The following is a 21,025-nucleotide window of genomic DNA, read 5'->3' on the forward strand; positions in this document are numbered from 1 at the left end:
CAGAAACGAATTCAAGAAGCACCTGGCTTTGGGCGCATGCAATGAAAGGCGGAGGAAGGACGTGGCGGGGGCATTTTGGCCGCGGCCCCAGGACCGCGGGGAAACCCTCCCAACCTCTCCCCTTGCTCGCCGAGCGACCCCGCGGGGCCAGCCCGGGGGTCCCGGCAGCCCCGAGCCCCCCGAGAGCGCTGCGGGCGTCGGGGCCGGCCCCGGGTCGCCTCGGGCTCCGCGGCTGGGGAGAGGAGGGGGGGGGAAGAGACGGCGGCTCCTCCTCCGCTCAGCCCCGGGGGGAGCCGGCCCGGGGGGGCGGGCAGGTGGCGGGGCGGCGCCCGGGGACTGCCCCGGGGCCGGGGGCCGGGGGTCGGGGGGTCGGGGCCGCGCTGGAAGGGCCCGGCGCTTGTTTGGGTGTCTGCTGTCCCGCGGCGGGCAGGCAGAAACGTGGGTAATTTGCTTTCTATGGCAGGGGATCAAATGCTCTGCCCTAACCTCTCGCTTCCAGGTACTCGCCCGCCCCGGCCCCTTCCTTCCTCCGCGGCCCCTCCCGCGCCCTCCCCCGCCGCGCCGCCAGCCCCGCCGGGCCGGGCGCTATATAGGCGGCTGCCCCGCGGCCCGGGGCGGAGAAACGCTGCCCGGTGCCGCGCCCCGGTGCAGGCAGCGCTCGCGGCCCGGTGCCGAGCCGTTCGAGCTGGGGGGGCCGAGCCGAGCCCTGCCCGGGGGTAGGGGTAGGGGTAGGGGCAGGGACAGGGCGGGGGGCGGCGGCGGGGCGATGGGCAGAGCCCCCCCTGCCCGGCTCCCAGCGGCGCCGGCCGGGGGGCTGCGCTAGGACGGCCCGGCGGAGCCTCGGCCCCGCGGCCGGGGCTCACCCCCCCCCTCCCCGGGGGCGGCGAGGATGCAGCACCCGCTGGAGCTGGGGGCCGCGCACTACTTCCCGGCCGAAGCCTTCCCCGACCACCGCTCGCACCGCTACCGCAGCTTCATGATCGAGGAGATCCTCACCGACCCCCCGGACGCCAAGGGCGCGGCGCCGGCCGGGGAGCTCCTCAAATTCGGGGTGCAGGCGCTGCTCTCGGCCCGGCCCTACCACAACCACCTAGGTACGTGCTGCCGCGGGGCCGGGCCGCCTCCGGGATCCGGGCTGCGAGCTCCGGGCACCGCGGCCCGAGGGGTCCCGGGGCCGGGGAGGGAGCAGGCTCCGGGCTGCGGCTCGCCGGGACCGCGCTGCATCGGGGCGCCGCTGGGCTCCCGGGGCTGGCGGGCAGAGAGCGGCTTCGAGCCGCTCCTCGGAAGCAAAGCCCGTTAATTTGGGCAGCGAGCAGCCGCCGGGCTCCCTGCACACCGGGCAGGCTCGGGGCCGGCGCCGCGGTGTAGCGCTTGGGGCCTAAAGCGGAGCTTTGCGCGGCTGCCACTGACGGGCCCGGGCAGAGAGCGGCTGCCCCGAGGATTTGGGGATTTTGGGGGTTCGGGTGAGGTGCAAGTGCCGGGGCCCTGCGCGGCGGGCACAGCCGGGGGGCTGCGGAGAGCCCCGCGGACACGGCGTCAGCTGGAAGCCCGATGGATGGACGGACAGACAGACAGGGCGATGGATGGAAAGCGCGATCTGTCCCCTCTGTTACAGGATCTAGGACAAATGCAGAACGTTAATGACATATCTCTCCTTTTTTTTTTTCATTTTTTCTGTTTTCTTTTTCTCTTTTTATTTTTTTTTTGGTCGTTGGTTTTTGTAAACTCGAGTTTTTCGGTGCGCTGCCAGAAGCTTTCGTTTCCAAAGCCGTCGCACCGCAGAAAGGCCGCTCTTTCACCCGTACAAACGAATGGAACGGGACCGTCCCGATTTCTTTTTTTTTTTTTTTTTTTCCTTTTAAAAGAGAAAAGCATCGAGCCCCACAGCCAGGGAGCAACATAGATTAGGACACGCGGAAATCTGCGTTGCTTTAAGTACCGGTTTCAAGCACCGGTCCGGCTAAAACGCAGTTCGCAGGCTGACGGGAGGCGAGACGCGGCTTCGAGCAGCAGCGGGGTTTCTGCTGCGGCCGAGGAGGAGGAACCCGCAGAGAAGTTCCTTACAGCCCACCCGTGGGGATTGCTGCCGAGTTTTTAGGGCCGGGGAGAGCCGCGGCGGCCCTGGCCCGGGGTCCGCGGGGGGCGACTCCGCACCCGGCGCGCCCGGGACCCGCTGGGGGCTGCGGGACCGGGCCGGGGCCCCCGGGCCCTGCAGGGCTCTCCCGGGGCCGAGAGGGGCCTGAGCCGCTCTGTGCCGGCCCTGGGGTGGGCTCGCAGCTCGGTGCCATCGAGGGAGCTCCCGGCCCTGCTCCCGAGCGCGTTTTCGCAGCCAAGCCGGGGGCTGTGGGTCCCGGAGGAAGATGCGATTGTTTGCGGGTTAAAATCGCGCTGCGGGGCCCGGGGGAAGATGCGATTCAGTTGTTCGGGGACTGAAATCGCGCTGGGGGGCTCCGGGCAGGGAAACCCGCGGGGGGCTGCCCGCCCGGCCCCGGCTGCACGTCGGGGGCGAAGCCGAGCCGGCGGCTGCGGCAGCTGCTCGGGGGCATCGGCGGGGAGCGCTTGGGAATCGTTTGGGAATCGTTTTAAAGCGTTTCCACCTGTACGCCGGGAATCACCCGGGAATCACCGGCTGCCGGCCGGAGGGCAAAGTGTGACCCCGCGTCCTCGGGGGGACGGGCGGGCCCGGGGGGGCTGCGTGCGGGCTCCCCGCGGGGTCTGCCCGGCTTTCACGGCCCCTCTCTCCCGCAGCCGTGCTGAAGGCGGAGCCGGCGGCCGTGTTCAAGTTCCCGCTGGCTCCCTTGGGCTGCTCGGGGCTGAGCTCGGCGCTGCTGGCCGCCGGCTCGGGGCTGCAGGGCGGCTCCGCCTCGCCCCATCTCCCGCTGGAGCTGCACCTCCGCGGCAAGCTGGAGCCGGGCCCCCCCGAGCCGGGCGGCAAGGCCAAGAAGGGGCGCCGCAGCCGCACCGTCTTCACCGAGCTGCAGCTCATGGGGCTTGAGAAGCGCTTCGAGAAGCAGAAATACCTCTCCACGCCCGACAGGTAGGGCAGGCCGGGCCCTCCGGAGCGGGGCAGGGCGCGGGGGGAGTTTGTGCTGGGGAGGGAGAGGAGCCGCGGGCCGGCCGGGCTGGGTCTCACCGCCTGTCTCTCTCCCGCAGAATAGACCTGGCCGAATCGCTGGGGCTCAGCCAGCTCCAGGTGAAAACCTGGTACCAGAACAGGCGCATGAAATGGAAGAAAATAGTAAGTGCCCGCCTCTGACCCTTCTGCGCGCCCCGCCGCGGTACGGGGGCAGCTCTGCCGCCTCGGCCTTCTGCATGCCCAGGGCAAAAATGCATGTGGCGGGGGGAAAAATAAGTTTTATTCTAATATTTAAACTGATATATTTGTGTGCCCGCGGTCTCTGAGGCCAGCATCATCCGGCCCGGGCCCTCCTGGTTTTGCTGCCGCCCCCGTCGGGCTGCTCGGCTCGGCTCGGCGCGGGGCCGCGGGAGGCTTCCCCCGAGCGGGGCCGCCCGAGAACCGCTTTTACTCGGCTGTCCCCCCCTGTGCTCCCTCCCCGCCTCGCAGGTGCTGCAGGGGGGCGGCCTGGAGTCCCCCACCAAACCCAAGGGCCGCCCCAAGAAGAACTCCATCCCCAGCAGCGAGCAGCTCTCGGAGCAGGAACGAGCCCGGGACGCCGAGAAGCCGCCCGAGAGCCTGGGCTCGCCGGCTGAGGTCAGCCAGGAGGAGTGACCGGCACGGCCCGGCCCCACCGCCGCCGGCCCCGAGCCGCTCCGCCCGGCCGGGAGCGCGGCCACCGAGCGCCGCCGCCGCCGCCGCCCCGGGCCGGGGTCCCCGGGAGGAGCCACCGGCCCCGCACCTCCCCGCTCCGCCGGCAGCGACCCAGGGGGAAGAGGGCTGGAAGGGGGGAACCAAGCGGTTCGTGGACTGCTGTCGCCTTGGGTTTCCGACGAATCCAGCGTTTGGCCCGGCCGCGTCCCTGGCCCCAGCCCCGCCGCTCCTCTCCGCGCCCGCGGGGCGCTGCGCCCCGGCCCCCGCTGTGCGACGGCCCCGAGGGGCCAGGAGGAGGACACTGGACCCCACCTTCACGTCCGCTCGCTGTCTGAAACCCTGTGGTGCCCCTAGTTACTCGAAAACTGCATTTTACGATCAGTTTTATTAATGCGAAGATATTTACTTTATTTCAATAAAGTATTTTATGAACTATTGCTCTGAGTAGCGTCATGCTTTTCCTATTTTTTTCCTATTTTTGCTATTTATTTTTTTTTCTTTCTTTCCCTCGGCAGCAGTTAATCTGTCCGAGATTCAGACGCGAGGCCCGAGGCCGCCTGTCCCGGTCGAGGGCAGCACCCCCGGGTTTGCTGGAGCGCAGCGGGGCAGGAGCGAGGCGATGCTTTCGCACTGTACAAACAGGGAACGAAGCGCTGCTGGTTGGAGCGGCTTTGGGGCTCAGCACGCCGGGTACGGGACCCTCTCGGCTCCCCAGCCCCGGCTCCTTGCCCGCCTCTGCCTCGGGTCACGGCCCCTTTCCCGAGGCTCTTTGCTAATTGCGGCGACGTAGCAAGAAACGGTGGCTTTTTTTTTTTTTTTTTTCCCTTTTCGGTCTTCGCTGTACTTTTTCCATTGAGGTATCAAATTATAGAGCATCTACAGAGACGTGCAATTATCATCATCGTGAAAAAAAAGAAAAAAAAAAAAAGAAAAAGAAAAGAAAAAAAAGGCCCACCAAAACCCAGAAGCGTCGCAGGAAGCGGCGAGCTGAGCCCCAGCGGCGGGGTGCTAATTGGCCTGGCCTCCCAATTAATTAAAGGCGGTGATTAATGCAAGGCTGCTGAAGGGAGGTCCTGCAGCGGGTGCAGGGTACGGTCGCTGCCTCTCGTCCCGTCGGGGGCCGGGCTGAGCCCTTCCCCGGCTGTGCCCCGGGGCCGCGGGGAGGGCCGCTTCCACGGCGGGGCCGGGTCCCCAGTGCCGTGCCGTGCCCTGCCGGTCCCAGCGGGTCCGTGCCGGGTAACCGAGCCCGCACCGAGCTCCAACTTTCGGTAATGCCGCCGTTTCTCGTTAAACGGCACGACGGTGGGGCAGGAGCGGTGCTGAAGGCATCGACGTGCCGTAAAAAGCCCTAAACAGCCCTAAAAAAATAAAAGCAGCCCCGGGTCCCTCTCGGCCGGTTCTCCGCTGAGGCCCGGCCCGGTGGGGGCTGCGGGCGGCTCCTGCTCGCGGAGCCGTGCCCGGGGTTAAATAAACCCGGGATGAGCGATGGAGTGTTTGTAAGCACGGGACGCGGCCCGTGCCGAGCAAACAGGAAGCCAGCTCATATTCTTCTGCTAAAATGACTTCTGGATTTAAACAAACAAATAGTTCGAGCTGTTTTATTTAACCTGGGGATGGGGATTAGGGCTGGGCAGGGCGAGCACGGCGGTTTCGAGGAGGGCTGCCCGCCGAGGGGCCGCCCGGCGCGGAGCTTGGGCTTTGTCCCCCGCAGCTTTCGGCTCCCGGCGGTTGGCTCCGGCCGCCCCACAGCGCCTGGAAAGAGCAGCCGCTCTTAATTAGGAGGTAGATTCGCGGGTGCGTTTACCTAAATTACCGGGATGACGAGCGGTGCTGAGCAGAGCTTCGGAAGCGGCTGGGGTCAGTTCATTGCTGTTACAGCCGCGATGCAACCTCCGGACCGTAATAACCTCCCTACCGTAGTCCCCAAGCAAACCCACGGACAGCGAGATTTTCTTTCCCCATCTGAGGAAGTGGCGCACAAGTGATTGTTTTTCACAGACCATGAATGAGAAAACGTATTTTACTCTTCCCTTGCAGACAAGGCGGAGGGAAGGCAGGAGCGGTTCCCTGGCGGGGCCGCGGCCCTTCCCGGGGCTCCCGGGGCTGGGCTCGCCTCGGCCGCCGCCGCCCGGCTCCGGTGCCCTCCGGTGCCCGCCGGCTCCGGGGGTCTCCCCCCGGGGGTCTCGCAGCGGCTCCTCCGCGGAACCCGGGGGATGCCTCTCTCTCCCTTTCCGGTGGACCACGACACGAGAAGCCTCGGCGGAGCCGGTAGCAGATGCCCGGGAGCCGCCTCCTGCGAGGAACGGAGGCGCCCGGAGCCCCCCAGCCTCAGCCCCCCGGGCAGGGCACGGCCGGGCGGCCCCGGGATGCGCTCACCGTGTTTGTAAGCAAAGGGCGAGGAGGATTTTGGATACGTAAACACGGGGTGAATGAAAACCTTGTATCTCCAGCGCTGTGCTGTGACCTCGACATTAACGGGCTCCATGTTTGGAGCCGCTTGCCGATAAACGTTTTTTTTTTTTTTTTTTAGTAGTAACGACTTTAATTACAAACTTTCCTTTTGGAAGGAGCTGCTCACACCACGGGTTATGTGTGTGCTGACTGACTGCCCCCAGGGCATCTGCACCGATGCGAAAAAAAAAAAAAAATCCTCTTAATCACACGACAAGTCAGAAGAAAACGAAAATGTGCTTGATTTGTTTTTTCCTTGTAAAATACTTCTTTAGTTCGGCGTGGGTTCTTGCTCTCTTGATGAGTTCCCCCGTTGTTTCGGTCAAGGCCCGGCCTGGCGGGTGCCGCCTCCCCTCGCACAGAGCCCGGGGGCAGCGCTGCGCCATGGCCATTGGGGCTCGGGGCTCGCCCCGGTGACGCCGGCCGGAGGCTGAGCGGCCGGGAGGAGAGCACAGCGAGCCTCGGCAGCACGCTGCTTTGGTGCTAACATATCGATTTTCAGCTCGGTGCAATCGTTTTTCATTTTTTTTTTTTTCCTTTTCGATTGCCTCCTGCAGCAGGGATGCAGCACGGGTACCCGCGTTCGCGGCGCTTCAACAGCAGAGCCGTGTGTGCGGGGACCTGCAGCGCTGCCCGACGGCAGCCCTGGAGAAATTGGGGACGAATTTGTCCGGAGCTGGGGCCACCTGGAGCCGGGGGACACGACGATCTCCCCCCGTCGAAGCACCTCGCAGCGCTGCCCCTGCCCTGCGCCGTGTGCCCGTGGCCGGCCAAGGGCAGGCGGGACTCGCCCCCCTGATGTTCCTTCTCCTCCCCGTGTCAAAAAAACTCTATTTTTGTAGCACATTTATTCTGGCATAAACGCATCCGCGCTTGGGAGCTCTGCCGTTCGCATTACAGCAGCAGAGGTAACGCGCGGCTCTTCTCTGTGTAAGCAGAGCAGAAGGGGGTGGGTTGAAGGCTGGGAAAGCCCCATCGAAAGTGGGCTCTTCCCGTGTTTCAGTGCTCATCCCGTCCCAGTCAATGGGCTAACGGGGTGATGGTTTCCTTAACAAAAGGCCGTTTGGGTGCGTTTCCAACTCAAACATCCTAAACTCGCTTTTCCCGAAGCATCTCGGGGAAACTCCAGGCAGGTCCTGCTCTTGCAGCAAAGCCCGCCCAAAAACAGCCCCGCGGAGCCGCGGCGCTTTGAGACTCCTGACGTTACTCCGGTTTTACACCGAGGCAAAAGTTTCCTGACGTTGCTCCGGTTTTACCCCGGGTACCTTTGAAGAAGATGCTGCGCCCCGGGCGTCGTCGAGGCGGGTGTGAGGGCAGCGTTTGGGAGAAAAACGTAACGAAGACATCAGCTCGAGCTAGGTCAAGCTGCAAATCGTTAACCGGCAGGCGAGGTGTGGCTGTTAGAGGTCTGACTCGGTCCAAGCGGTTGGCCCGAGGTCGTGGCAGTGCTCGCTGCCGTGATGATGATGATGGTGATGCGTGAAGGCGAGCAGCGAGGCCCGCAGCAGCAGCGTGTGGATGGAGGGAGGCAGCGCCGGGGCTCGGCGAGCATCGTGCCGGGGCCCTGGGGCTGCCGGCTCCGCTTGGCCGGGCCTTCCCCTCACACCCATCGGGAACGTGCAGAGCTCGGGCTCCGGCTGTGTTCGGGACGGATCCTTCGGTGGAGTCAGCGATGGCCGTCGTGTCAGCAGCCAGGGGCTCCGTGGCGTAATGAACAAATCCGTGCGAGTAAGCCCTCAGCCACGCAACCCCGTGCTGATGGAAGAAAGACCAAGTCGCAGCCCTGGATGGTTTCAGCAGTTTACAAACACAGTCCATTAAAACATGATTATGTACAAAATGGGTTCTCTCCATGCAAGATCCTCGTATCCATTGTTTATGTTGCACCTATAGTAACAAACCACAGAATAAGCTTGTAGCATCTCTAAAACAGATTTCTTTTTCTTTCTTTCCTCTCTCTCTCTCTCTTTTTTTTTTTTTTTTTTTTTTTTTTTTTTTTTTTTTTTTTTTTAGGCTGGGAATGTGGAAACTTTTCTGGATTGAAATGGCATGTAAGTTCAAACAATATAAGAAGACTGATTTGTGTCTAAAGCTCGAGCATTAGCTAGAATTAAAACATTTAATTTTTTTCAACACTTTTTTTTTTTTCTTTCCAGATAATTAATTCAAAGAGTGTGAGGCAGTGTAAATTCAGTCTCTGAGCATGGACTGAAGTTGGTGAATTATATTTAAGTAGAGGGTACTGCTCAAGGAGGAAACCCTGAGCTAGTGTTGTAAAGAGTGCCTGCTGAGTTCGAGTACAGATAGCCTCAAAACAGTACATCCTCTTCATTCATACTCAAAAATTACTCAAGCATGACTTGCAGTGAAAAAAAGTATGCAAAAAGACATTAATTTATGACGAGTGTTCCCAGCCTGTTTCATAACTGATAGCCTGATAACCTTCTTGTGCAGAGTCCCTCAACCTCAGAGACAGTCCACGAGGATGAAGAAAATCAAGAGGGAACAGAGCTGTGAAGAGAACAGGCAGATGTGCGGTGGTTATTCATACGCTGAGAACTGCGTGTGTGACAAGAACTTTGATGCTTTTCCAAAAACACGATATTGCAATAATTAGGAGAGTCACCCAAACCCTTCTCCAGGCATTCTTATGTGAATTACAGAACTGCTCTCCAACTCCTAAACTTGCACTTTATGTAGTATGAATGTTGTATCATTTATACGTGCATAAATTTACGTATGGAAGTTTATGAAACCAAAATGCTGTTCTAACTGGCTGACAAGGAAATTACCCCCAAAATACAATTTTTTCACCGCAGTAAGTCCTGTGAGTGCAAAGCTGGCTGTTCAGTTGGAACTAACAGGCTTTTCCTTCTCTCCTGCTCCACTGACTGCTAGGTCTTGGAGCGATTCCACCTGATCAGATGCTGATATAGGCATATTTTGTGAGGTATTTACTGAAGATTAACCATAAGCATTTAAGAATTTATTAACATAAACCCCAAGTAATTTTGAATGCTGCATTTGTGTATTTTGTTGAAATACGGAGGTGAATAGCACCTTGTCTGGATTAAAATAACTTTTATTAGATGTCTAAAAATAATAATTTGCATATATTGTACTTTTCTCCTTTCTGTCAACATGAGGGTTGGGTTACTGACCAGTCCCATTTCTCAAGCAGGTGTTCTCCAGGGGCTGTTCAGCCCATGCAAAGTGCTGGATTTTCTACCAGTCCCTGAAGGTGTTCAGATGCTTCTGCTGCTGTTCAGCCCCCTCTGTCTCTGTCTCTTTGAGGCAAATTACTGCCAGAGCTGAGGTTTAAAGGCCACTGTAAGGTGTTTGTTTGTTTGTTTGTTTGTTTACTTCTATGGTATGTTGTGAATTTTCCCTGTTGATGGGTGTGGAAGTATTTCATATTTTGTGCTATTAAATGTATAAGTCACAGAGCACTGCTTGTTTCCTGGTTGGATGAATTAGTCGCTGGATAAATGTACGGACCATGTATTTTAGAACTGAACATACCATGCTAAGCTCCGTGGTTATTTGAAATTAAAATTAATTATTCGCTAGTATTTGTACTATTAAAGTACAAGTGCTCAAATATTTGCAGAAAGCAAATGTGAAGCAGCTGTAAATATGTCTGAATTTGCATCTGAATTTTAATGAATATTTGCCAGTTTTTTTGGTTAGTCTGCAATGTGTGTGTGTATGGGACAGAAAGCTTGTAAATTCCAGCGCTTTACACTTACCAGTGTGCAAACTGCAGCTAAGCCCGATGGATTTAACTTTTATATCCTCAGTTTAAATGGAAAAATACAGACCAGTTTGAAAAAAAAAAAAACAAAAAACAAAAAACAAAAACCCTTAAAAAATACATAGAACATCAGAAACTTTAGATAAACACATAAATTAGTGGTCTGTAGCCTTCACTGGCTTGTGGGTAAAAACTAAGTAGTATGGAGTTAACTCTTTCATATCCAGTAAGAACACCCCAAAGACTGAATGAGGAATGTGCTGCCCAGGATCCCCAGTCCAGGGAGGAGTTCTGTACATCCAGATGGTTCCCTTTGGTTGCAAAGAACTCATTCCCTGCATGCAAGTTAGGGAATTTGTAACAGTTTTCATTAAACTTTGTCATAGCCAAATATTGTATTTCCAGCACTGCCTGGGAGAATCTTGACCTGGATGGGAAAGGAGGAGCATAGCAAGCTTAACAGGCAGCGTGGGACCTCCTTGCAGAAGTGATCAGATCATGCTGGGTTTGTAGTGCTGCTACAAACCCAGGGGACTAGGGGTGGGCACACTATTGTGTCATGGTGACAGTGACGAATTTCAAAGAGAAAAGTAACCGTTTAATCAACCTGTTTTCTCTCTTTGCCAAAGGAATGAGAAGTGTTCAGAGTGGACAGAGAGCTGTGCTCAGAAGCTGTGTAAGAAAGCTGGTCGTACTGAGAGAGATGAGGAGCAGGAGTCAGGAAGGAGTATCTGGTTTCAAGACAAACTCTTGGGACTGCTGGATGATGCACTCCAGAGACAGTGTGTGGCATTGGTCGGTCACCTTTCAGCATCCTTGATACAGATAATTTCTGTTTTGTTTTGCTGTAGCCTTAACCCTAATGGAACAGGAAATATCCGGATAACAAAAGTTGTACGTGTTTCCATAAGGGTCTTACATCTGTTTTCTTAAAGCTTAAAATCCAAACAAAAAAAGTTGCTCTTATATTGCTGCTCTGGATTGCCAGAACTACTTTTTTTTTTCACTTTCTGTTTTTGCTATTTTTTACACTGCAAACGTAGCCCAAGGAATCCAGAAGCTGATGGACCCGCTGAACAGGCATTGTACAAGCAGCCTTGTATGCTGCCACTGAGCTTTTGGGTGTCCAGAAATTCTGGACATATGGCCAGAAAAGCTGTAGATGAAGTGTAAGAGTGATGGTTTGCTGCCAAGAGCAGTAGCATTGGCAAGTATGTTTGTGGCATTCACGCGGTCAGAAAGTCATACCAACTGTCTCCTCCCCAGACTCACAAATTCCTCTTCTCAAAAAGGGTCATGTTTTCTGTTTTCCAGGCCTCTAAACACATAAAAGACATTTGCTTGTTTTCTTGCGTCACATGATTCTGCAAGTGGTGTTTCATATGTGTATATATATATACATGCAGTTTTTAACTCACCATGCTTTCCTTTTACCCGTTGCTCTTTATTCCTCCAGCAGATCCCTTTTGGTTATGTTGTATGGTGGATTATTTTGTTGTTGTTGTTTGTTTGTTTTTTTGAAAGAAAAATGAATTATTATTTCAGCAGATTATTTTATTATTATTATTTTTCAGAATGAAAAGCAGATTGCCATAAAGATAATGAGATCTTTATGGTTTGCTGTGAGCTTCTTGTAACCTATTGGATTTTGTTTAACAGATATGCAGAGGAAGTGCTACACATGGAAATGCTGCTCAGAAACATCTGTGAGGAGCTGGGGGGGAAGCCTCTGTAGCAGAAGTATTGTCTGACTTCTCATTATTAAAGCAGCCCCAGTGTCATTTAGGGTACGTTCATACCATGGCAGTACTTAGGAGTTCCAGACACAGACCAGCACCCACTCTTTTGGGTGTTGCAGGGTCAGGAGTGTACTGCCATCCTGTTCTGTTCTCTGTTTTTCTGTTGCAATCATTATTTTTTACAAAGGGATTTATAAAAGCAACTGACATCCTGACAGAACTAAGAAAGTTCTAAAATATGATGGTTTCTGTAAAGTAACCATATTGGGATGTGATTTCTTTGTTGGTTCTGGGAAAAAAAAAAAAATAATAATAATTGGAAGATAAAGTATTTCTTTGCAACTAGTGTTTTGTTATTTGTCTCCTATTAGAGGGGACAAACTCCAGAGATGATGGTATCCCTACATAAATTTTGAATAGTTATGTTTGGACTGGTTAAGAAAATACTACCTTTATAGTTAGAGAGCCCATAATTGGTGGTACCCAAAATTGGGCCAAAGGCTTTGGCACATATTTGTGTTTTCTGTCCTTTAAAAAATATATATATCTGTTTTCTTAGGCTAGGATATATACAGTCTGCAAGAATTCTCTTCTTTGACCTTACGTTTACATATCTCGCATTTTCCAGGTGCATTTTCCCTGATGATATTTTTATTAGTGTATTCGTGGTAAATGTGTCCTTGAGCGTCCCACAAATTCTGTCCAATATACATTCTGTTATTACATTCAATGCAGATGAAAGTTTCAAGGCAAAGTATAATTTCCAATGCTGAAAATTTTATAAATGGAGCTGCTGTACCTGGGAGATGCAAGATCCATATACATGTATGCACTGCTTTTACGAAGACACTTAGGTAGTGGATAGAGGGTAAGAAATAATGATTGCTCTAGAATGGCATGAATGTAGGTTCCGTCTTGTTTGTTCCTGCACTGCCCAAATTCTTCATCTGCATGACTGAATCTTAGTTGTTATATTCAGATCCCTCTAGTTCCTGTTAGACTGCACCTGTAAGAGCTGACATTCAGTGGTTTTAAAAATTAGAAGATGAGTAATGAGATAACTTCAATTATTTCATTCATTTATTTATACTGCAGTTTATGCTATTCTCTCATTCACTTCTGTCTTTAATTATATCCGCATGTGTGAAGCAACCAAATTTTGGTGCCCTCACACTCATGATTTCTCTGTCAAGACAATATTTACCCATAGAGAAGGGTGACAACGAGCTGAATTTCCTAAGGACCTGAAGACTGATGTATTGGTTCAGTTTTGTGTCCTACATTTGATAGCAGTCAGTCGTATGCCTAGAGAAAGGCATAAAAAGAGGTAAGCAAATAGTAACTCTACAGGCATTTGTTGCTCAAGGTTTTTCTGAGGTGAAAGTGGATACTCATATTATCCTGTAGTAGACATTTGTTGTTTTTATTTGTCATTTTCACCTGAATAGGCCTTGGTATAGGGCAGATTGTCTTGCAACACATTTTTATTTATTGTTTTATACATGCAGTATTCGAAGAACTACTTCCTGTTGCTTGCTTTTTTAACTTGCCACTTGATAATTTTATTTGGTACATTTTGTTCATGTTCTGACAAAGTTAACAACCTCGTTTCTTTTTCTCCATGCAAGTCTTTGTTCTGTGGAACTCTGTCATAATTTTCCCCAGCCTCCTTCTGCCTTCCCTGCATCTCAGTCATACCAGTGAGTTTGTAGTGAGTCTTGTCACTATCCTTGGTCTATGATGTGGTGGTCTTAATTTCTAGCTAAAGAGTATCACTGATTACGCAGGAATGTACAGTGCTTCTTAAAGTAACAAAAATTGCTAGCATGGAACATTCAGGCTTGTGTGTCTCCACATGTATTATCAAGAGTTTTTTCAGAGTTCTGGCTGTAAATTCATGTCAGTCTGTGGTATCTTAAATCCCCTATATCAGTGTCCTTGGAGTGAAACCCAGTCCTTGTCAGAGTAATCCCTGCTCATGTAATCATGTTGCCCTCTGTTGGTTAGCTTTGATTCAGAATGTTCTCAGGCTTGCTAATTACCAGAGGTCTTCTTACTTAAATTCCTGTGGAAGAGGCCTAAATGTTTTACTCTGTAAGGCTCTGGTTTGTGTGCCAGCTGCGTGGTATATCTACACTTTACAGAGGAAAGGGTGGAAGCCTCTTCGTAAGTTGTTGTTGCAACCATGTTCATTTACAAGGCTGTTTTTGATTTCACTTAATGAATGTACATTTTAAGAGCTGGAATTCATTGATGTCAAGGTCAGTTATTGAAAAGTTTGTGTTGACTTTTTAAGGAATTCGACTGAAAACAACTAGAATGAGAATTTGTTTCCTATGTGTCTAATGTTTCTGTCCCAGTAGATTCCCAACGAATTCACAAAGATGTTTGGTAAAGTCAGATGGCACAAAAAAGCCAAAAGGGAGGCAAGAAGGCAAAAAGAACGTTTATTACATAGGCAAATATAAAAACTCTCCCTTTAGCTGCTGGAAAATGGTTTTATTTTAAACCTAGCTAATAGATGAATTAAAAGGCTAGTGAGGAGGAAAGATGGGAAATTTTGGCAAAGGAGACTATTTTTCTTGTTGACTGATTAATCTGTAACTGCTCTGAGTGAAAATGGATTTCTGGGATGAAGCGATATCCTGTGCTCTTTGCATATATTCTGGCTACAACTAGGCAATGTGTTTGGGTGTATTTTCTTTTAAGATGTAGCTGAGGATCAAAGTTTAGGAAGTAAGGCTGGCAGAGCTGGGGATAGGTTTCTGCTATTGAGGGGTAAACTGGAACGCTGGTCAGCATGTCGCAGCAACTTGTATACAAATTCTTTCACATCTTTGCACCTAAATAGAGTATGAACGTGATTGATGCTCATTTCCTTTCTTTTATAAAGTGTTTGAGATCTGTGGTTGGAAAAACAAGCACATAGGTGTAAACTATTGCTATTGATAGAAACGAGTTTAAGATGGCACAGCTGAAAGTATTTCCTGTACTTTTTCTGGGATGTACTGTGGATTAGACTCTAAGTGTAAAAGCAAGAGATGTGTTCCAGTTGACACCAATACTTTAAATATTATAATGACTTATTTAGAGATATTACTTGATGGCTTTTACTAGGAAAGTATATGCAGCTAATACAGCTGAATATTTGAAAATAGTAAAATAACTAACTAAATAAAAGTAAAAAAAAAAAGTTAAAATTCACACATATATATATATTTATATACAAATAAGAAAATCCTGAAAAAGTATTAGCAAAATCTTAACCAAAATTTTAAGCTTACGAAATGAAGATGACGTGGTCTCTTGCCACATATATTTATGAAACAACCCACAAGGATTGCTTTCATTTTTTGTAATCAGGTAGTTTATTATCACCCTTGAAGTTCATTTCAGTTTTGTCATGGGTTTAATGATGCTAAAATTTTACCTGCCAGAGCCTAACACAAAAATCATAGCCCTTTTCCAAAATAAATGTTGTTTCTTTTCAAAGTAGCAGGACAAACAAAATACTTTGGAACGAGAAGTGAAAAAATAACATATATGGACAGTTTTAATTTTCTTGCTTGTGCATTATATATGCTTTTCCTATTAGTTTACCCAGACTTTCCATGTATACTCACGCACACACACAAAATGTTTTTAAAACAGCCATATAACAACAGCAACCGGGGACCCTGAAAACTATTTTAATTCTTAAATTCTTTTAAGCAGTATTTATTGGAAGTTAAAATCAAGGTAGAAGCAGTGTAATTCTCCCAGCAGTCTAAGAGGTAAACTAAGAATGTTTTATTTAGCAACATGTGCGTATTTATTTTTACTTGGTATGAACATGTTTCAGCGTGTTTATGTGTGGTGTGAGAATTTTTCAGAGTCATATCTATGGATCTCTGCATATTTATACATTACCCAAGATGTCTTATTCTCTTGGTAAAACTTTACTTGCCAGATACGAAGCTGTTTGGAGACTATTTCTGTAATAGATGAGGCATCGAGCCTGTTCAAACAAGCATACCTCCTGTCCTTGGTAAGCCACACTACCTCAGCAGATATTTGGAAAAGTCAAAGGCTAGCTTCCTTCATATTAGAAAGAGGAAAGACATCTGGTTTTCTATTGCTTTTCAGATGTTTCTTTGTTTTTATTAATGCCTAATACATGAGTGGCCAAAAATTGAAGTTTACTGGATTAATGCAGATGCTAAACCAAAAATAGTTCCTGTTTTGCATCTGAAGATTTCGATTTGGGGTCACTTATGGGTGGAAGTACAGCTACTTTTTAATCATGTACAATAGAACTACTCAGTGGCTTATGGTGTGGGCTAATGTGGACACGATATATACTAAAATTGCAGGGAGAATTTTTGACAGTACAAACTAACCTGGAGGTTGAAATGTACGACAGGGCCAAGTAATCCTAATATAGAAGGTGTTAGAAGTGTGGGCTTGTTCAGCAGTCCATCTGTAATCTGTATGCAAAAACCTTACCTGAAGGGAGCTTGCTCCCATGTATCTCTGATCACAGACTGGCTTTATCTTTACAGAGTTTGTACAGTAAAACCTGGGTTGGGTTGGAAGGGACCTTAAAGATCATCTAATTCAAGCTCCCCTGCCACAGGCAGGGACACCTACCACTCCACCAGGCATATTACTTCTGAAAAAGTAACTTCATTTTGGGGACATCCAATATCAGCGCTGGTATGTGTGCACAGTGGCAAAACTGTTATATCAAAATAATTTAGAGTAAAAATAAATTACTACATATCCTCAGTGCAGCTGTTTTCCTTTTGAATCTTGTGGCCAATCTGCCAACACGATGTAAGCTGCAGTGGGGCAGTGGCGGAAGCTCTACGTGGGTGCCATTTTGTCACACCAGGCCTGGTGCAGGCCTGTAGGTTGCCCAGTACATCTGGAGGGACTGGGGAAGAGCTTCATCTTCTTCGTCCCCCCCAGCAGTATAGGGGCAAGGGAGGTTCTTCTGATAGCCTGCAGACCTCAGTGTTAAAGGGAGCTTTTATGGTATTGAGTACTGACAACCTTCATTTGTTAGCAGTTTCTGGCCTTGTCTAGAGAAATAATACTGCTGCTTTAAAGCTGTTAAGCCTAACCAGAACCATGGACATGACTTTGTTTGGAGGGTAAAAGAAGTGGAAGGAAGGAGAGAAGACAGCAGTGTGCTCTCTCTCTCTCTCTTTTTTTTTTTTTTTTGGTTTTGTTTTGTTTCTTTTTTTTCTTTTTCTTTTTTTTTTTTTTTTTCATGGCCTTCTTAAATTTCTAATCTGCTGTAAACCTCACTTTCAGATTGAAATTTTGCAGGGCAAGGACACCCCAGAGTGGTGCTGGATATTAACATATTTAAAAAAAAAAAAAAAAAAAAGATGGAGAAAATAGCTCTTGACCAGTTTAGAGTGAGATTCTGGTTTGTGTTGGATCCTTGTCCTGTAAGCTTGGAGTACTCAGATCCACCTGAAGGATCAAAAGTGTCCTCAAGCCCTTAAATAGATGACTCGGAAATAGTTGAAATGTGTTTCATTTTATGGTAAGTTTAATGTTTCTAATCTCAGTGCAATTTGCAATTACAATAAATATCACAAAAAAATTAATGTGGCCACTTCAAATACAAAGGAACGACAGAGTGTAATCTGAGAAAATTTTATCAACATGCAATTTCCTTAGCAAAAACATCAATGTATCATTTCAGCATGCTGAGAAATATTTATCTTTTGGGACAGCAAAATCATTTGCAGAACGTTTTAACTGCTAAATAAATATTTTACTGGCAACTTCTGAGGCATCATAAATGCAGTCAATATAAACAAAGCAATGTGGAAACCAGCTCCAGTCTCAGTTGAAATAACTGTTGGCTAGTTCATGGCAACACAGGACTCTGGGATGCATTTGGCTGAGTCTCGGCATTTGGAAATAACTGTTTTTTTTAACTTTATTTTTTTTTTTTCCCTGCTATATAAGCAAGTTTGCTTAGTTTATTTAGGAGTTCTGGCAATGGAAGTAACATCAAGCTTTTAGTACTAGTGATGCAACTAGTTAGCATTTAACTGAAACCTGTCTTTTCACAGTTAAATCACATTTTTTTTAATTGAATCCAGTGCTTATGAAAAATACTGCATCTGCAGCCTCGGAGGCTGTCTACTTGGCTGCAGAACAAGAACATCATGGCCACGCTAGCTTGAACTTCCTCATGGGCCCCTGCCAATGTGCTTCACCTCTGACCTATAACTATGTTGTTTAACTGTCTATTTTATTCATAGTCTCTTCTCTGACTATCCAATGGAGATGACACTATTAAGGATGGTTTCAGAAAGTTGCATCTGTCCACTGGAAATAGAAAGTTGTTTCGTAAATGCAGTTGAAGAATTGAAAATTGAAAGCTCTTTACCAGGACTTTCACTGCAGTCTTTATCCTCAAGGATTACCATTCGCATTTCCTAATGTCAAGTCTGAGAGAAAGCTTTCATTTGTTGTATTGCTATTACTTAGCACTTGCCATCTTAAAGTGATAATTGCTACCTGACTAAGCTGAATCATAATTGCCTTTTTGTCAATATAGGTGCTCACTTTGATTTGTGTTATTTATGACTAATATTCAAAGGAATCATGCTCTTATTGAATATTTATTGGAAAGTGTTTCAATATTCGAAGGACTACACATTTGTAAATGTCTGTAGCATGTCCATCTTCTGTTTAATTTCTTAAAGGATTTCTGTTGATAGAAATTAATTTCCATGCCTTAGTGTTTTCTTGTCTGTTTTAATGGAATTTAATGGACATCTGTGTTAAGCAAGTAACTTCTTGGTTGGTAATAACTGGGCGTCCTTCTTCTGAGCTTGGGAAGAAGGTATTTGTCAAACCTCTTTATTTATTAATTTAACTCCTTAGATTTGTGTTTCTGATTTTCTTTTTATCTATGGCAGCTCCCGTAAAATAAATTTTAAAAGTAAGTTGTCTTTTTAAATAATTCACTAAAATATTTTAGGAAATGTGAATAAATAAATGTTTATTAGCTAGTTTGATATATCCTCAAATTGTCTGGACACAAGAAATGTATTACTGTGATTCAACTTGTGATAATGCTTCAAGAGTTTTGTTATCTTAACAATTCTTAGCACATTCATCCCCTACTTCTGGGGCCATCTTTTAGTATAAGAAGTAGGAAAAAAAAAAAAAAAAAAAAGAACAGGATTTTCAAGGACAAGCTAGTCATTTCACAGTGAAGTTTGGCCTTTGTGCCATGTCAATAGCAGTGTTCTTTAAATTTTAAAATATTGTTGAAAACTGGAGGAGATGGTGTTAGAATTTGTTGAAGAGCTGCTTCCACAGGGCCAGCATAGTTCTTGCAAGGGGTCTTAGTGATTGGCTGAAATTGTTGCCTAATGCTGTTGTTGCTTAGCAAAGCAAAATGAATGTTCCCTGCATAGATGTCCTAATTCACACATTGAATAAAATGCAGTGTGAGGTGTGAGCCTAGCTGGAAACTGATCAACTTTCTCAGGAAAAGATAAAAAATAAAAAAAAAATAAATAAAAACAGGCGGAAGCTACATTATTGGCTGTGGCTGGGAATTAAAGCACGTTGGCTGAGAGGTGTCAAGAAATTCATACTGGTGCTGCCTGAATTTCATGAGTAATTAGAGGGCTTTAGTCATCATAACTCCCAGCACCTTTTCAGGAAAGTCATGCAAAAGGGAATATTTAAAGAAAACTTCATCTATACAGTTTAAAGAAGGTAAAGGTATTTTCTTAGCTGTGGAGGCCCATATGCTCAGAACTGTGCTTTCCATAGTTCCATCCAAGACAATGTGTATGATAACATTATGGTGTAAATACGTTTCCTCTATGGTCTCTCATGTTCTGACAGACTTGAGTGGCATTTGGTGTACGAATTACTCCTCCACCCAAGGATATGAAACTTCCCTAGATTATCCATCTCTGTCTATTCTGCATTTCTGCATTGCATTTCAGAGTTCACAGTTTAATTTTTTTTTTTTTTTTAAATACACTTTAGTCTTTTCTCCTAATGGGTGAAATCTATATGTTTGAATGCCAGGAAGTAGAAACCAGCTAGATGACATTTCACATGTTCAGCAGACTAGGTGCAGGGGTTGTACCTGTTTCGACTCTGGCTCCATTTTATGTCTGTGTATGCACGTGTGTACGGTATAACACTGGATAACACATTTGTCTACTGTCTGAGCAAATACTTAGTTTTGAAAGCTGTGAGTTGGATTACCTCTGCCTCGTGTGTGGGACATAATCTCATACACAAGGCATTAAATGTCTGCCATTGGCTCTTGTGATTTAGATCTTTTAGTAGTATGTTTAAAGAATAAACATCTCCCACTTTTTTAGTAGCACACTTACTTAACAGCGTGAGAAGGTTCCCCCAGTGTTTGAAGCATGATTAAAAACATCAGAAGAATGCTGCATCATACAGGGAAAGATGAATGTACGTTTATTTCACTTATAATGTGTCTTTCAGATGTGACTGGGAAATACATTCTTGTGTTCAAAATTGGGTATAAAAACAGAGGCAAAAGTTTATTCGGTCCAAAAATCCATTTAAATAGCCTATGTTGCTAGGGTTTCTTGGTAGTAACTGCAATTTAATCCTTGCTTAAAAGGATTTTTTTGATTAATTGAGCACACAGGAAGAAACCGACAATACTGTTCCCTCACAAAAGAAACAGCTATTTTTAGGCATTTGCTTAAATTTTAGGTTGCTTTGTTCCTGTTAAATCTCAGCCTTTACTTTGGCAAAAATCCTGTTTTAAAAGCATGCTCTAAAGTTCTGGGACTTCAGCAGGACTAAGAACTATGCACGTGCTTCAGGGTTTGGCCAAATAAATTCTAAGTATGTGTTTCACAGACTTGAGGCTATCAGTGGTTTGTAGGAGATGGTCAAGATTCTTGCCTTTACAGGATTTAGGATGAGATTTAGAACTAGCTCTGCTTTAATAATGAAGGGTTGGGTAACATTTGTTGGGTAATATTAGGCTTAATGGGTAATACTAGATATTATCCAATTAATATTAGGCTTAATGAAAATTACTGTATAGGAGATTCTAATAATTGTATCTAATTGAATGCTCTTATTGTTTCAAATAATTTGAGAGTTAATGCTGATTGTGGGTACTTGGAAAAATACTTTTATTTTCTTTAAGAAGTGTTATTTTCATGTCTTAACAGCTTAAGTTTCAACTGTTCTTTTCATTTCATACTCTTATTATTCAGCAGGACTAGGAAATAGGTACAGAAAATGAGATATTCATGCGCACACAGGTTAGCTGGTATATTATTA

General features: G+C 47.8%; 1 protein-coding gene across 1 annotated transcript; it reads left to right on the forward strand.

The window, feature by feature from the left end:
• The first annotated feature begins 308 nt into the window (after positions 1–308).
• BARX1 (BARX homeobox 1) lies at positions 309–4,206 on the forward strand. Its single transcript, XM_027467932.3, has 4 exons — positions 309–1,094; positions 2,749–3,037; positions 3,154–3,238; positions 3,566–4,206. The coding sequence occupies exons 1-4, from the start codon at positions 890–892 to the stop codon at positions 3,728–3,730; spliced, it is 744 nt and encodes a 247-aa protein (XP_027323733.1). The 5' UTR covers positions 309–889; the 3' UTR covers positions 3,731–4,206.
• Positions 4,207–21,025: the final 16,819 nt, after the last annotated feature.

Source organism: Anas platyrhynchos, chromosome 13 (genome assembly GCF_047663525.1).
Source record: "Anas platyrhynchos isolate ZD024472 breed Pekin duck chromosome 13, IASCAAS_PekinDuck_T2T, whole genome shotgun sequence".
NCBI classification, from domain to species: Eukaryota; Metazoa; Chordata; class Aves; order Anseriformes; family Anatidae; genus Anas; species Anas platyrhynchos.

What these genes read in the sequence shown, in the direction of transcription:
- BARX1 (XM_027467932.3), top strand. Translation starts at nt 890, where the DNA reads ATGCAGCACCCGCTGGAGCTGGGGGCCGCGCACTACTTCCCGGCCGAA. An exon ending in TACCTCTCCACGCCCGACAG is followed by an intron (nt 3,038 to 3,153) that starts GTAGGGCAGGCC and finishes TCTCTCCCGCAG; the next exon opens with AATAGACCTGGCCGAATCGC. An exon ending in GCATGAAATGGAAGAAAATA is followed by an intron (nt 3,239 to 3,565) that starts GTAAGTGCCCGC and finishes CCCGCCTCGCAG; the next exon opens with GTGCTGCAGGGGGGCGGCCT.